Raw genomic sequence first — 18,313 nt, 5'->3', positions numbered from 1 at the left:
TTTTGTTGCATTCTCACAGGTTTTTGGCAGACTGACAATTTTCTCTGGAGCTAGTCCCGGAACCTGTGTAATTTAAGAGTGTCTCAATTTTTAGCGATTGCGTGACAGTGTGTGGCCGTGACGAAGTTATAATCTAAGCAGAAACCTAATCCTGTTCAAACTACACCACCCTGGCAAATTTGGTGGAGCTAGGTCCAAAACTCTGGCCCTGCATAAGGGACAAAAAGACGGACAAACAGACACGCAGAGGGGAGAGAGACTGTGAGCCAGGAGCATGAAGCAGTGGGTTAGGATGAGAGGTGGAAGGCTCTGATAAAGAAGTGGGTATTGAGTGCCCATTTAAAGTTTTGTAGAGAGGTGGATAACTCTAAGACAGCGCACTTAAGGGATTGAAGCAGTGGTCGAAGTGGAAATTTTAAAGTACGGCTATGGAAATAGCAGGGGGGCTTTAGGCATGCCCAAATCCTGAGCTCCCCCTGATATTTCCATACCCCCACTACCTCCCCTCACAGCACACCTCCACACAGTACGGCACAAAACCTCACGGCGCAGCACAGTTCACGCCACCTACCTGCACAATGCCCCGCTCTGTTTCCCGCAGAGTCCTAACTCCTCGGAGGCATTTTGAATTTGGCGCCGGCTGCAAGCTGTGATTGGCTTGCAACCGACGCCAAATTGAAAATGTCGCTGGCCGCACATGTGACAGTCCCAGCACCGACCACTGAAGGGAATTGTCACAATCATACCGTTTCATTCCGGCACACTTTGAGCAATGGCTAGAAGAGATGGTGGTGCTGTCAATGCATAATTCAATTTAGGGAGATGAGGTTATTTCTGAAGGTGGGAAGATTATCAACTCAGTCTTAGATATGTTAAGTTATGAAAACGATAGGACATTCAGGAGGAAATAGCAGAGATGTAGCTGGAGATACGAGTGAGGAGAGAGGAGGAAAGGTTAGGGGAGGAGAGGTAAATCTGAGTGTCATCAGCATAAAGACTATTTTGGATGCCAAAAGAGCTGATGAACTCACCTAAATTGACTGTATAAAGGCAGGATAGAAGGGGTCCAAGAACAGAAATTTTGGGGACACTTAGTGGAAGTGGGAGAGAATTTGATTCATGAGAGGATACATAGAAAGAATGGTCAGAGAGGTATTGTAGGAGAACAATCAGGAAAGAGCAGTATCAGACCACGGTGTCAAAAGCAGCAGATAGGTTGATGAGAATAAGTGGTGGTCCTTGGATTCGGTAGCAAGGAAGTCATTCATGACTTTAGTGAGGGAAGTGGAGTGGAGAGGATGAAAGCCAGACTAAAATGGGTCAGGCAGGGAGTTAGAGAAAAGAAAGGTGTGAGGCAGTTGTAAACAATCTGCTCAAGGAGTTTGGAGGCAAAGAGGAGGAGAGTGATGGGGCAGTAATTAGAGAGAGTGTCAGGATCAGGGGTGTTTTTTTTTTTTTTTCAAGAATGGGGGAGACAAGGGCATGTTTGAATGCAGAGGCGACAGTGTCTGACAAGAGGTAAAAATTGAAGAGATGGACAAGATGGGAACAGGAGGGATGAGATAGGATCAAGGGGGTGGGTGGAATGAGGACTGGATAACTTCAGCTTCAGATACTGGGGAGAATTAAGTCAGAGTTGGTAAAGTAGATGGGGAGAGGGAAGCTGGGAAAAAAAAGATGTATTGATTTAATTTTAGATATGAAGTGGGTGGTTAAGTCAAGGGCATAGAGTGAGTAGGAGATGCAAAGAGGGTGGGAAGCAGTGGTGGGACTTGAAAGTGGCGAAGAGACGACGGGGGTTGGAGGACTAGGAGGAGATAAGGGTCTTGAAAAAATACTGTTTAGAGAGGGAAAGGACAGAACTGTAAGTTGAGAGCAGTCTGCATTGGAGCAAGATTTCCTCCACTGTTCCTTGGCAGTTCGTGAACACTTTTGCAGATATCTGGTACATTTGGAATGCCGAGGTTGAGGCATGTATCTGAGAAAGTGAGTAGTGACCCCCAGAGCAACAGAGTCTTAAACAGAAGTAAGGGAAACAACTTGGCCAGGGCAGGAGAGAGAGAGAAAATGAGTGAGAGAAGTGAGTTGAGCAGGGAGGATAAGGTCATAGTGCCAATAGCCTCAAGGTTGTGCTTGGTGATGATAGCCTTGGGAGGCCGAGGTGGAGAAGGAGTGAGAAATATCTTAAAAGAACCAAGATGATGGTCAGAGAGAGAGAAAGGGGAATTGGTAAAGTCGGAGATATCACAACGGTGGGTGGAGACCAGATCAAGGTAGTATCCACTCACATGGGAGAGTGAAGTGGTCCATTGAGAGAGACCAAATGATGATGTAGGGTAAAGAGTTTAGAGGCCATGGAGTCAGTGTGGACCCCGATATGAATATTGAAGTCACTTAAGATGAGGGAGGGAAGTTCTGAAGAGAGGAAATGGGGTAGTCAGGAAGCAGAGTGGTTAATGAATTTGAACATGAGGCCAAGGGGACGATAGACGACAGCTACTCAAAGGTGTTGGAAGAGGCAAAGTGCATAAACCGCTAAGGAAGAGAATGAAATTGATCATTCTAAGTGTAAGGGGTAAGCTTACTAAAGTGAGAGTTTTTGTAGTTGAAATGTTACCCATAGCAACCAATCAGATTCTACTTAACATTTAACTAGCACCTTCTAGAAGATAATAGCTACAATCTGATTAGTTGCTATGGACAACATCTCCACTTCTAAAAACTCTCACCTTAGTAAAGTTACCCCTAAGAGTTGGAAGAATCAGCAGGGTGTTAGAAGGAACTCTACACTACCACCATGCCAAAACACTTGGGTAGGGGGTATGAGAGAATACAAGGCTGTAAGTGGAGTGCAGCAGGAGAAGTGGCATCTGCAGGGGAAAACCAGGATTCAATGTTGACTAGGAGATTCATGAAGTTGAAAAGGTCATGGGTGGGGTTACAGAAACAGATGAACACACCTGTAAGGAATAGTAAGCACCATAATGTTGACCTGTTCAGAATGTCAAAATGTAACATAGTTTTTGGCTAAAATTTGAGTGTTGACATTTACAATGTCAACATTCTGAACATGATGACATCATGGATGTCAACATTCAGACTTTGTCAACATAGTGACGATATTCAGGATGTCAGCATGCTCAGAATGTTGACTTTCAGCCTGTTGACATTCACAGTGTCGACATCGTGAATGTTAGCATTCTGAACATGTCAACATACTGGATGTTAACATTCAGACTTTGTCAACATAATGAATGATTGCGTTCTGATTGTCGACATATCATAACACTCCAGGAGACTCCAAGCGGGTACAAGTTAGAAGCTTTTGTAAAAAAATAAAATAAAAATAAATAACCGCTGGGAAGAAATTGCAGTTCAGGCTTATAATACATCATGCATATATAATTCATACTGGATTGACAATCCTTTGTATATAAATATAATAGGCATGAGGGAGCTAACCAAAGTACATAACCCAATATGTAATGTTTTGAGATGAACACACCTGTAGTGAATGCATGTTTCCATCTGGCTATCCACAGAAAGCAGTGCAACAGCTCCTAGTATCCCATTGCCTTATAGCTTGGCCTCCATGCCAGTCTATGAAATAAACTCTGGAAACACAAGTTTAGTGCACAGTGATTTGGGCTTTATATTTTGTGTGTAGTATTTAAAATAGTTTGTGTGTAATATTAAAATATATATAAGGTGTTTTAAAGGTGGATAATTGGCATTAAATTGGAGATAAATGTACTCCACATTCTGAAAACACCTTTAGCTCAGGTTTACCACCAGAAAAGTGGTGCTATTTTATAGAAAATAGAGTACAATTACCACACGTTTACTGGATGTTTCTTCTTTGCCTTCTTTCGGGGATGACAATCTAAAATATTTCTGTCAGATGATTACATACAGTATACATAGACATTTCCTTTTACGCTGCATTCAGACTGCATTCAACTTGAACAATTGTAAAGATACAGATCTTCTATATTTTTGGTGAGTGCAATGTCGTACACTCTGACGATTTTCAGTATGTAATGGACCATAAATGGTGTTTAATGCATTTAATCTATGCACTAGTATTAGTTTCAGCATTAATCTGTTACTTCTGCTTTACATGCTAGGCATTTTTCAGCTCTTCCATTCATCTACACATGTCTGCCTTTCAGAAACCTAACCATATCGATGAGGACCAGTGAAGTCGTATTTTCCACCTCATGGCAGCTCTTGTTTGCTATAGAGACACAATATAAAAATCCTACTTAGATGATATTGTGGCTCAACCCCAGACTCCCCTCTCCTCATTTGGTGGGGGTGTCCTTATTCCTCGGGATTCTGGCATGAGATCTCTGAGGTTACAAATGGACCTTCTACATCTGAGTTTTGGGTTCTAATGGGTAAATTTATTAAGAATTGTGTTTGGTCCGAGAGAGAAGCACGCTCAGCACTGCTGAAACACAGGAGACTTTTGATAGCTCAAACACTCACATTTACCAAGAATCGTGATTTGCTTAATCGTGTTTTTCGATGGTGTATGTGATTGTGTTTCTCTCCGAGTTTCCTGTGTCTGACCGCAGCCAAACACTCCTGAACAAACAGCCTGCACATATCAGTGAGATTTGCCTTCATATACCCAAGACACGATGGATGTGCTACGCAAGTTGGATGAAATACATGTTGAGAAAGGGGTTCTACTTGCAACGTGTGATGTGGAGTCCCTTTATACTAGTATTCAACATAATAAAGTAATTAAATCCATCAAGTTCTTCCTGGAGAATAAGAGGGCAACTGATTTTGGCCATTTCATGGTGGAATTACTTACCTTTTGTACTTAACAAGAATGTCTTCATTTTCAATGATAGATCATTTTTGCAAATTAGGGTTACAACTGTGGGGGCGGCTTATGCCCCCATTTGTTCAAATATTTATTTGGGTTTATGGGATGTGACTATCACCTTCAATGAGGATCATGAAGAATATACCCGCCACATCCTTTTCTGGAATGAGATATATTGAGGATTCGTTCATACAGATGTGTCCTCATACATCTAGTCTCCTTGCGTGTTAAACAGCCCTTCTATTTGCGCCATGCCGTGGCGTGACTCTGTAGCGCCTAGCGTCTTTTTTTGCTACTTTTTACTTTCAAATGTGTCTTATTCACACAGCAATGCAAATAGAATGCACAAGCAGCTTCTGATTAAAATGATATGCAGCATGCCTATATTCTGTGAGTTACTGCAGAATGCTATGTTACGCTGTCAGCGGCTGTAACACTGTAACATAGTGTTTTGCATGCTGAAACACCCGCAGTCGCACACAGAACATAGGCATGCTGCATTTAATTTTAATCAGCAGAGCTGCTTCTGCTACTTATATGCATTGCTGTGCGAATAAGACGCATTTTGAAAACATGCTCTGCACTACCGAGTCACACGGAGCTCCCGCGTTATGTGTAGCGCGACTTGTAGCGCACGGAGGATAGATGTATGTGGACACATCTGTAATGTGGGTTTCATCAGAAATTCATTTAGTACATCAGCATACTTAATAATAATTACATTAAACTCAAACTAACATATGAAATCAGTAAGTCAGAAGTTACATTCTTGGACCTGGGGACATGCAGAGGATGGCCACATATCAACTGATTTATTCAGAAAACCTACTGCAACAAACAGTGTTTTCACAGGACAAGCGCTCATTTTCCTCCCATAATAAGGGGAATTCCCATGCGGCTTACAGCCAATCAGCCACTGCTTACTCTAGAGCGGCCTCTGATTGGTTGGCAGCCCAGCAAATGATGGAAACCACCTGGTCTCTGTCATGTACCGGGGAAGAGATATATGTGGAAACACATACATCTCTTCAGTGTCCGAGTGGTCCGGGCTCAGTCGGGTTGTTATTTTGCCAAGGCCGGGACTCTACGGGAGAAGAGGACCGACCTGCGCCAGGAGATAGTTGGGTATTTAATTTTTTTTGTGTGAAAACCCTTAGATTTATACTGAAGAAGGGGACCGATCACCAGGGAGAAGGTAAGTATGTGTGAGTGTGTTTAGTGTATATAGTAGCCATCTATTATTAAAGCTGGGTACACATGTAAAGATTTTTTGTCCAACCATCCAACTAGTTGATTGGTTGGAATTAATCTGGTAACGTATGGGAGTAACTGATGATCAGCAATTTGCTCCTAAATGCCAGAAAATAGATGAAAATGGACGTTCAGACAAGTTTGTTAAATGTTTGATCTAAACAATTTGTTTAAACTACAGTTTATGTCCATTTTCAAGCATTTGGGAGCAAATTGCTGATTGTCATTTGCTTTCATTCCTCACCAGATTTTCATTCCAACCAATCAACTAGTTGGACAAAAAAATCTGTGTTTACCCAGCTTAACACTATTACCCCTGCATCCACCGGCCAGGGGTGCAGGGAAGAGCCTCGGGCTTCAGCCTAGGCCTTGGGTGCTCAGGAGAGGGAAGCCCCTTTATTGGGGTGGCACCTCCCCTGAGATTCCCGGTCTGGGCTGACTAGCTAGAGGTGTTAATGCTTTGGCTGTGAAGACTCGGTGAAAGAATCCCCTGGCTGTGGCATTAGACCCCGGCTAGTTTGAGTCCGGTGCTGGTTATAAAAATACAGGGACCCTCGGGCTATTTTTCCCCCATATTTTTAAACCAGAACTACCACTGGCTCAGGAGCTCTGGGCTGGTTATTCTTTAAGGGGGGGAACCTCACATAATTTTTTTGTTAATATAACCCTTACTAGGCTAATTATAGGCAGAATCACACTGATCTGTGTACCGTATGTTTCTGCCAAACACAGCTCAGGAAGTTGTCTATTTTAAATTTTTATTAAGGACATAGTTTGCTAAAATTACACCCATGTTTATAATCCCAATTCTTGGTAAATTCCCGAGTTGTATTCCTGTCTATGAAAAGTACCTGTGAGTTTGGCCGATAGTGTATTTATTTCTATTTGTGTTTTCACTTGTGTTTTTAAGAGAGTTTCATTATTTCTCACATGAGTTTTCCTTTAGTACATTTCAGAGTTCTAAAAAATGGCTAAACACACCCTCGATTGCAATCTCGACCAGACATGGAGCTTAGTAAATTTACCTCTAAATCTATTGGATTTATCCATTTCTAATGTAAGAGGTCGCTACTTAAACACCTCATGAACGTGGCAAGGGCCGTCATCCCTCGCCTCTGGAGATCTTCCTCCTCTCAGTGGTTCAGGAGAATTGATTTGTACATGGAAGACATTACAACCTCAGCCTTAGATAGAAATTCAGAATTAGCTGTGGACTGGAATGTCTGGCAGAGGTTTATAGAATGAGACATTTATACCTCACAAAATTTGAGAGGCGGTGAGGCCGTGTATTACGCCCTTGTTCCTCGTCATGCTGGGGACAAGCCCTGTGCTTGTCCCCAGCATGAGCTAGAGCTAGAGCTGCTGGGCTGCCCCAAGCCCCTCTCGGCACAGTACAGCAGAGCATCATCGGTTATCCTACATTATTGAAAAGACATGCAGGGCAGTCATTTATTTACTGTCAACTCACAATATTATTTTAGCTAATTCCAGTTGTTTTGGAATCTGGTTGGTAATTGCATGACACTTGGATGTATATTTACATTATAGTATTAAACAGGAAAACTGGTGATATAATATGTGGTTCTTCCACTGCCATAAATTGTTTATTTCATTGAATGTTATTGACTTTGCTTCAATTAGTTAGATATAACTTAAATAGGCAGATTCAATGAAGGAACCTTGTGTAGTGTGCGAGTGGGCACATATCCGGCAAAAGGGGAGGAAAACCTTGTGCTTGCTTACATCTATGGAAATAGGAAGGGGAGTTGGCTGGATTGCATACCCTTATTTTAAACATAATAAGAGGTGCTACCATGCTGAGACTTGTAGTGCCATGCAGAAAAAAAAGTACAGGTGCATACTCCTAAGCATTAAGAATACTGATAATTAAAACAATTATAACAATTAACATGGAGTATAAATAAGGTTCTTAGCACATGTTTGGACAAAAATGTATGCCCACCTACCACATTAAGGTGAATCTTATCAGGTGGGTCCCTAAAATCCCTAATACTGACTGATCTTTATCAGATGGATCCTTTACATCCCTATTACTCTACACATTATATAAATGTATCCAAGACTAACCTATAATAGTGCCATTCCAATGTGCAGACCGCAATGCAAGGACCTATACTAATTAAAATCTATGAGCATTGCTTTCCTGCCTGTGTTTTATTAGCACACACAGTAGAATGGGTCCTTGCTGTTAATTGTAAGTTATCTTAATAATGAAAAACAATGGCTGCCTCCCTGCAGCCCGATTTGCAGAGATTTGCTAGTACAGTAATATGAAAAATGCAATTATACTCAGCAATAGAATGGCTGCAGGTAATACAATACATTTAAGGTACCATGTGTGTGGGAGCTTGTGTAATATATTACTTTTATACTCTTAAAAATATGAAGACATCTGTGTCTCGTATAGCTCATTGGTAGACTTAAAATATAAACAAATGTTTTGTATCTCTGGGACTGTTTGGCTCTTGTTCATCAATTGGCAAAATACTGCAAATGAACATTTACATCATCTTGATTGCACAGTGGTGCTATTATGTGATCACTGAGAGTAGTACGAATTAAGCTTCATTAAGGTTATTGCTCATTCAGAAACATGCTTTTTTTGTTTCTCTGCTGAAAGCTAATGTTTAAATTGCTTTTCACTGTATAAGCTCTTCCTAATCAGATTTCCATTGTTATATGGTATTATAAACACTTGTGAGTTTTTAAATAACTGTACTGATTGTAAATTGATATTTATATTATTGTTGTTGTTTTCCATTAGGTTCAGCGTATTTTAGAAAAGCACGATCCTTTCAAGAACTCTAATGCCAGATATGGATCTATTTCTCCAGATGAAGTCAGCGCCGTACAGAATTATGTGGAACACATGATCTTGCTTTTAATTGAAGAGCAGGTGGAGGATGCCGCCATGGGGCCTATTCTGGAGTTTGTTGTGTCGGAGAATATTATGGAAAAATTGTTTCTATGGAGTCTCAGGAGAGAATTTACAGATGAGACAAAATTTGAACAGCTGAAGATGTACGAGTTACTGGTTACTCAGTCTCACCAGCCTTTGCTACATCACAAGCCTATTTTAAAGCCGTTGATGATGCTGTTAAATTCTTGCTCAAAAGCATCAACTCCAAGTGTCGAGACAGAACTAGTTGTCCTACTTAACCAACTCTGTTCAATCCTTGCCAAAGATCCATCTGTCTTAGAACTGTTTTTTCACACCAGCGAAGACCAGGGAGCTGCCAATTTCGTTATATTTTCCCTGCTGATACCCTTTATCCATCGGGAAGGCACAGTGGGACAACAGGCCCGGGATGCTTTGCTTTTCATCATGTCTTTATCAGCTGAGAATAATATGGTTGCTAAACACATAGTAGAGAGCACTTACTTCTGTCCAGTGAGTTTGAATTCTTTAACACCTAATTAATACTATTAGCATCTGTTTCCTTTACCTTGCTTTGCTTTTATTTCAATATTGCTTGAAGTATTAATGCTTGGAGTTTCTGAGACAGGTCAGACCTGCTGTAATTCTGTGTGAGGGTCCGATGTTACCGATGTATACGCAGGATTGCGAGGTATTACGGATGTGAGATAGCGGTAGTGGACGTCTCTGTGCTGGCTGAGCAGTTTCAAACATTAGCATATTTTCGCAGCAGAACTGCGTGCATAATCGCAATAGCAATCCGTAGAGAAACAGGCCCATAGTTCACTATGCTGCAGGTTTTGTGAACGTGCTTCTAATTCTATGTGGTTTTGCATATGCTTTTAACTAGTATTATTTTTCAGTGCCCTTATATACATGCTCTAATATAGATCATAGGGTGTGTATAGCCAGTAATGGGATAATAGCACAGGGCTTGACAAATTTTTCTAAAACCTAGGAGCCAGGATGAAAGTGTAGGAGCCAGACCCCCCACTTCCCCCAGGGCAGCATTACTGAGCACCTATGCCCCAGGCAACCAACCCCCATGGCCACACCACTAACAGGGTACCCCAGGTAAACCACCCTCCCACAGCCACATTACTGAGCAGCTAACCCGCCTCTCCAGGCAACCAACCCCCAGAAAGACCACCCCTCTGCAGCCAAAAAACTCCGGGCAAGCAAAACCACCGCCGGCAGTGGGCAAACTAGAGAGTGGTGGGCCCAGATGCAAGAATATGCTTTGGGCACCCCTATGCAGTGCCCCCTTTGGTGGTCCCCCCTATGCAGTGCCCCCGGTAGTGGTCCCCCCTATGCAGTGCCCCGAGTAGTGGTCCCCATTATGCGGTGCCCCCTGTAGTGGTCCCCCTATGCGGTGCCCCCAGTAGTAGTCCCCACTATGCATTGTCCTTAGTAGCGCCCCCCTACATAGTAACACCCCCCCTTATACAGTGCCCCCAGTAGCGGCCACCCCCCCTATGCAGTGCCCCCAGTAGCGGCCACACCCCCTATGCAGTGCCCCCAGTAGTGGTCCCCATATATAGTGCCCCCAGTAGTGGTTCCCCTATGTAGTGCCCCTTTAATCAGTGCCCCCAGAAGTGGTCCCCCCTATGCATTGCCCCCAGTAGTAGTCCCCCCCCCTTGTAGTGCCCCCAGTAATGCTCTCCCCATTGTAGTGCCACCAGTAGTAGTCCCCCCCTTGTAGTCCCCCCCTTGTAGTGCCCCCAGTAGTAATCCCCCTTGTAGTGCCCAGTAGTGCTCTCCCCCTTGTAGTGCCCCCAGTAGTGCTCTCCCCCTTGTAGTGCCCCCAGTAGTGCTCTCTCCCCCTTATAGTGCCACACGTAATAAAAAATAAAAAAACCCACTTACCTGAATTCCCGCTCCTGCCGCCGCCATCTCATTGGCTGCCACTCAAAACAAACACACAGCTGCCGGTGCCGTCGGCAGTGTGTTTGTCAGTCATGCGCGGTGCAATCTGTGTCACAGACATGGGGGTTGCTGAAAATCTGGTCGCCAGGCAACCAAATCTGGTCGCCATGGCGACCTGGCTCCCGGGTTTTGTCGAGCCCTGTAATAGTATATATATTAGCATTCTCCCATTAGGACACTGGGCCTGATTCAGACCCATTTGCTAGATGCGTACGCTCGCTCCCAGCATACAATATATGCAAATTCAGCTAAGTGACATCAAGGTAGGCGATCGCACCGCAAGGCATTAGCACGCCCACTATGTCTTGGCGTGCGATCACCCTGTGTATGCATTCGCCCACTAGCCTGTCTTAAGACGGCCACTAGCGCACGTAATCTCCAGGAAGTGTATGCAACTATCGATACATCAGGTACCATCGGAAGCAAACGCAGCGCTTGAAGTTAACTATACCCTACTGCGAGCACTTCAGTGTACAACAGTGGTTCCCAAACTGTGCGCCGCGGCACCCGGGGGTGCCTCGGGACACTTGCAGGGGTGCCTCAGGTTGGTGGTCCAGCACCAAATCACATTATTTATGTCCAATGTAATATAAATATGTGAATAAACAGAAGCGCAAACCTGTCACCCACTACATAACCGAACCTAAGGATGACAGGTAAGCACAACTGACTTCACTTTACGACTTCACTACATTTTTTTATGAATAACAAACTTTTGGCTTAGGAGTGCCGTGAAAAAAAATTCTGATGCACTAGGGCGCCGCGAGTCAAAACCATTTGGGAACCACTGGTGTACAATTCAACCAGGTGACGTGTACTATGACGCTGCTTGTTAATTATACACGCCTCTGAACCGGCGCACCTCCACTCCCCCGTTTCCAGTGGCCTGCCCCTGTTACCACACACAAATGGCTTGACCTGTCACTCATTCAGCTGGGCTGTCTATGCTGGGCGAGCATTCGCTTCCCGATCGCTCGTACTTGTTCGCGCACGTGCACTGCGATGCATACACATGCACACATTGCAAAACATCGCTAGCTCCGAGCGATAGATTGCTAGCGAACGGGTCTGAATCAGGCCCACTGTCCAAAACATATGGGAGTGCCTTCATACAGGGTATTCCTGTAATGTAGTGGAAAGGTAATACTTACACTATAGATCTCTCTTTTTCTGTATGGTATGTGATTTTTTTAGATCATTTTGAGAGTGTTGTTATTTTATGTGAATGGAGACCACCATATGATGGGGAATGTGGCTTTTATGTTCCCTAAGACACAGCATTAGCTTTCCGGGTCTCAATGTAATAACTGTAAATAATCACTATGAGGGGTATTCAATATGAAACGTTAACTTCACTGTCGAAGTTAACGTTTCATATTGGAGTTTTTACCTGCGTTAAACTATCGGACGCGCTCCCGCTTATCCCCGTATTCAATATAAAATTAACGAAAACGGGAAACTCCGAAGTTGGATTTGTGTAAATTTACGAATTTTTCATTAAAATAATTGTAAGACCCCACTAAAGTTGTAAAAACATGGGGGAACACTATGGGTACCCCCGTTTTAGCCTTTAATTGAAAGTCGGGGATTTAAATAGCCGCAGCAGGTGTTTTTTTCCCGACATTGAATAAGTGATGCAGAAGAGCACTTAGGTTATTTTTTTCGCTTTTTTAAGTGGTCCCATCAAATTTGGGGTACATGAAAATGGGTACTAGCATATTTTTAAGTCCCTAAAGTAAGTTTTTAAAAATTCTGCATTTGTGCACCTACCGCTATAATTCTATTCTAGAAAACACCTGCCGCATACTTGCAGAATAGCCCTGAACCTATTTCTCTATTGTTAAACAATCCCTTTTTTTTTTTTTCTCCCCAATTTTTAAATACATTTTTTGGGGTGTCCCTAATTTTTTTTTAAACTTTTTTTGACACAGTTCTTTTTTAAATGTCATTGCCAGGGGTGCAGGCTATATTTTTAAAGCCTGCACCCCTAAACCCCAATTCTGCACTTTTTTTCGACACCTATTCAATGGTGAAAAGTTCTCCCCGTTTTTTATCAAAGACTTTTCAAAACTGCGATAAGTCTTTGAAATTGAATACGGTGTAAAAGTAAAACCTGCGATAATGACATCATACCTCCGATATTAACGCAAAAACGATGGTATCGCACCCATATTGAATACCCCTGTATGTCTTTCCTTCCCTCTGATCTCTGACCTCTGAGAGAGGTTCACTTAGTATCATCTGTATCTAGGGATGGGATGAATGATGTACGATTTTCAATACAAATGGTGATCACTACAATACAGGATCATGTTTTTTACAATGTGCACTGTTTGTTCCAAGCTTCCAGCTGAAGGCCCTGCAATGGGGACATGACCTCCAGCATATGTGATTTACAACTGCCAGCATATGTCAATTCCCTCTGGAGACATCAGTCACATTATAACTGCATTTTTTTCTTGCATGCTTGAGGACAGCGGCGTATCTATAATGGGTGCAGGGTGTGCAGTGCACATGGGCCCCTGGGTGACTACTAGTGCAACGGAAAGACAAGAGAAAAACGGAAAAAACGCCTACTAGTGCAAAATAGTGTCTCTAATAACAATAAATCTTATCTTTTTATTACTTGTTCACACACCCAGTCCTCACAGTATTCATACAAGGATTTTGTTGGGATCCAGTACATAAACAAAAAAAAGGCAGAACCTAGTGTATACTGTTTGACCAAAATAGTTACTCCTAGAATAATTTCAGGGGGTAAGATGGGTATAATGCCTTATTTAGGAACCATATGTATGTCCCATATACCATTTGAGTATATATAAATACCAGGTAAGTATGTTTCATAAAATATTTATTTACAAAAATTCCACAAGGAAAAGGTCACAAACATACAAGACATAAGTTAAAATTTGCTTATCTGTCCAGTTATGACATCCAGAGCTGGTATAAAAAAACTCCAATGTTTTTCATCTGGTAGCATGACTTTATACATACTTGCCAACTCTCCCTGATTGTCAGGGAGACTCCCTGAAATAGTAGCACTTTTACATTTTGACAAACGTTTAACATTAGTATAGACTATTTCCAGAATTTTTTGTAACTTTTTTTGTCAACGCACTTTTTTGAGATAATCATGATCAAAAAGTTCAGTTTGAATTTGAAAAAGGTTTTTCCCCACAAAGCCTATTGTGTTGTATATCATAGGGCATATAAAACGCAATAAAATAACACCACTACAACCTCTCTAGCTTCATTAGGAGAGCTGCTATGGCAATTTGAAAATATGCTGGTTGTGCGTTTTTGACAGATTTTTGAAAACTTTACACGGCCATGTTTTGGAAACGGCATGATATATTTAAATAATATTTAGTATTTTTCTTAGACTACATATATACTCTCTATATACCAAATTTAAACAAAATCTGATCTGGTGAGGTAAAATCAGTGTGTTGATTTGACACGGAATGACCCACCTACCAAAAGTAGTTCAAGAATGGACAAGCAGTGAACCAGCGACTGGGTCATAGGCGCCCAAGGCTCATTTATGTGTGTGGGTAGCAAAGGCTAGCCTGTCAGTCCTATCCAAATTGCTACAAAAATATTTATGCTGGTTATGATAGAAAGGTGGCAGAACACACAGTGCATTGCAGCTTGTTGCGTAGCCGCAGACCGGTCAGAGTGCCCATGCTGAAAGTGTCTACAATGGGCGCCGCCAAAACTGGACTATTGACCAACGGAAGAAGGTGGCCTGGTCTGATGAATCAAGTTTTCTTTTACATCACATGGACGGCCGGGTGCATGTGCATTGTTTAACTGTGGAAGAGATGGCACCAGGATGCATTATGTGAAGAAGGCAAGCTGGTGGAGGCAGTGTGATGTTCTGCTGGGAAACCTTGCGTCCTGCCATTCATGTGGATGTTATTTTGACATGTACCACCTTCCTATACACTAATGCAAACCAAGTACATAGCGTCATGGCAATGGTATTCCTTGATGTCAGTTACCTCTTGTAGCAGGATAATGTTCCCTGCCACACAGCAAAAATTGTTCAGGAATGGTTTGAGGAACATGTCATAGGGGCATATTCAGGGGCAGACAGCATTTTTAAAAACCCTGTGACACTTCCAGCTTTCCAGCAGTAGCATGGTTTTTCCTATTCAGTTGCCAGGTAGAAAATCAGTTGCCCCAGAGCAGGTCTAAAAAAAATTAAAAAAAATCCCTATTTTAAGCTAAAAATGTCGGGGACCCCTTTTAGAACCCCTAGGACACTCTCCCCCATGACTAATTTAGGCAATTGGAAGTTTTTAATTAACATAATCTGTACTATAATTAAATTGTTAAAACCAATAATGACCTCAAACTACCCCACATTCATATTTTTTGTAAATTTTTGCACCCAAAATTTAAATAAAGCATTTATTTAGACAAAAAATTACCCCAAAATCACTGTTTTTACATTTTTTTATTCATTTGTAATAAAATGAAAAAAAAGGTTACTTTTTTGTCATATTTTTACGTTTAAAAATATATTGCACAAAACAGCCATTTAAAAACAAAAATCTTGAGGACAGTAAAAATCCATTATTCTGTAACCCAATATAATTTTTTTCACTTTTTTTAGGGTGCAGGCTGTACCCTATGTTTTGAAAAAAATAAAAATAAATAAATTCCCACTGGGTTTTGCAACAAATTTGTTTGTATTGGATAATGAAGGGCTTGAGAGCGGTACAATAATGAGTGTCTGCAGGCAACAGTGAAGCATGGTGGAGGTTCCCTGCAAGTTTGGGGCTGCATTTCAGCAAATGGAGTTGGGGATTTGGTCAGTATTAATGGTGTGCTCATGCAATACCATCAGGAAGACGTCTGATTGGCTCCAAACTTTTTCTACAGCAGGACAATGACTCCAAACATACAGCCAATGTCATTAAGAACTATTTTCAGTGTAAAGAAGAACAAAAGACTCCTGAAAGTGATGATTTGGCCCCCACAGAGCCTTGATCTCAACATCATCGAGTCTGTCTGGGATTACCTGAAGAGGGAGAAGGATTTGAGCAAACCTACATCCACAGAAGATCTGTAGTTAGTTCTCCAAGATGTTTGGAACAACCTCCCTGTCGAGTTCGTTTAAAAACTGTGCAAGTGTATCTAGAATAATTGAAGAATTAATGCTGTTTTGAAGGCAAAAGGTGGTAAGAATTTCCTCGCTGGCCTCCTAATGGTAAATTGTGGGGTTAGGGGGAAGGTTAGGGTTAGGCACTAAGGGGGGAGGGTTAGGTTAAGGGTGCGGGGAGCGCTGGCATCCCGTACCAAACCCGGTGGTTTAAGCATAGGTTTGCACATATATATGTAAAATGAGATCTCTGCATTTCTACTAGGGGTGTGCATCGGCCACTTTTTGTGTTTTGGATCTGGATCAATCTTCGTGTTTTGGATCTAGATTGATTTTGCCAAAACCACCCTTCCGTGTTTTGGGTTCTGGGTTTTGTGTTTTGGATCTGTATTTTTTGGGAAATAAAGCATAAAAATAGCTAATATCACTGAATTTTTTATTTTTTTTGTTCCTATGCTATTATTAACCTCAATAACATTAATTTCCACTCATTTCCAGTCTATTCTGAACACCTCACAATATTGTTTTTGTGCAAAACGGTTGCACCGAGGTAGCTGGATGACTATGCTAAGCGACACAAGTGGGCAGCACAAACACGTGGCTCATCTAGGAGTGGCACTGCAGTGGCAGACAGGATGGCAGTTTGAAAAATTAGGCCCCAAAGAGTACATACTTGGCGCTCCTATTTTGTTGATGCATGTGCGGCTAAGGCACACACAAACACAGAAAAAGGAAAAAAAAAAAATTTTGGAATTTTTTTGGGCACTTTGGGGGTTACACCTCCCTTCAACAGACCAGCCGGCCCTTAACTTATGACACAGGTGCACGCTTGACGCTGCTACTTTGTTGATGCACGTGCTGCTAAGGCGCACACAAACACAGAAAAATAAATATTTTTTAGTTTTTGGGGACTTTGAGGGTTACACTACCCTTCAACAGACCAGCCGGCCATTGACTTATGACAAAGGCACACGCTTGGCGCTGCTACTTTGTTGATGCACGTGCAGCTAATGCGTACACAAACAGAAAAAAACATATATTTTTTTTGCACTTGGGGGAGCACCCCTGATGGACAGAGCACCCCCTGGACAACACTACAGCACCCCTTTAGGACTACAGCCTTTATGGGACAACAGCACTGCACAACACAGCTCAGCCAGCCCCTATGGACTTTGGACACAGCCCCTATGCAGTGGCAAACGCAGGATTTCTAGAGGGGGGTTTCCAAATTCTTGATTTTAGAGGGCATAATCCGGCTTTAATATGCAAGTGTATTGTGTCTCATAATTCCAGCATATACAGGATCAGTGATCACACTAAATGCAGCAGGATGGTAGGGCCATGGGAGTATGGGAGCAACTCCGGGAGGCTGGGGGAGTAGCAGAAGAAGTTAGCTCTGCCTTGGACATATATGTACATATTGGTTTCGTTATGCACTAGATAGTGTATTATTATATGGTATTAATAATTGACCCTATTGATGGTCTATAGCACTGCACCCCTAACAGTGCATGTTTTCTAGATCTCCTAGTTGATGCACAAGTGTATTTATTACTGGATGACATACGTTAAAAGATCCACAGGTGGTGCTAATTATTTCATATTGAAGAACATGCAGCATTAGTAATATTCTATTATATTACTATTTCTATTGTGGTCATGGTGTGGGCTAGGGAGGGGGGTTTCCAGGCAACTGGACGTTTGCCTATGCTATGGACAACAGCAGCACCAGCATAGCAAACCCCCACCCTCCCTCTTCACTGTCCAGAGTCTGGTGAGAAAACCCGAGCCGCTCATCCCTAATATCTACTATCATATAGGATGTAAATCTCATTTACTGATCTATTATGGTGTGCTGGTGGAATTTTGTTCTTTTTCTACCCATGTTTTTGGGCCTGCAAGCCTTTTTATCACTGCAACTATATTATATATTTTTGTAAAAGACTCCAATTGACGCAGATTCTTTTTTCTTAGCTCTGTGTTGTTTGTATTACACTGAAGGCACCGGAGGCACTTAAAGGCATTAAGGGCCTGATTCATTACGGATCTCAACTGTGATTGCAATAGCGATTACGCACGCAGTCTCACTGCGATAATATGCTAATCCACTGCGATCAATATGCCGTCGCAGCACTACATAAGGCGCCCCACTTTACCTTACACATATCCGTAATGTTTAGCAAGGCTACAAAACCATCGGTACCACTGAGTACCATCGCAGCCTCACGCACACTTGCAGAAGCTC

General features: G+C 42.3%; 1 protein-coding gene across 2 annotated transcripts in view; it reads left to right on the top strand.

Annotated features, from left to right (window-relative positions):
- The window catches only part of FHIP1A (FHF complex subunit HOOK interacting protein 1A), a 312,507-nt gene that overhangs the window by 157,709 nt on the left and 136,485 nt on the right, over positions 1–18,313 (top strand). For both annotated transcript variants that reach the window (XM_088448272.1, XM_088448280.1), the window contains one exon: positions 8,877–9,503. In XM_088448272.1, the coding sequence (XP_088304398.1) occupies positions 8,877–9,503 (627 nt within the window). The remainder of the gene's footprint in view (positions 1–8,876; positions 9,504–18,313) is intronic.

This window comes from Taudactylus pleione, unplaced genomic scaffold (genome assembly GCF_031769625.1).
Source record: "Taudactylus pleione unplaced genomic scaffold, aTauple2 ptg000021l, whole genome shotgun sequence".
Taxonomy (NCBI): domain Eukaryota; kingdom Metazoa; phylum Chordata; class Amphibia; order Anura; family Myobatrachidae; genus Taudactylus; species Taudactylus pleione.
Note: the sequence above shows the minus strand (reverse complement) of the source record. Positions and strands in the feature narration are given on the sequence as shown.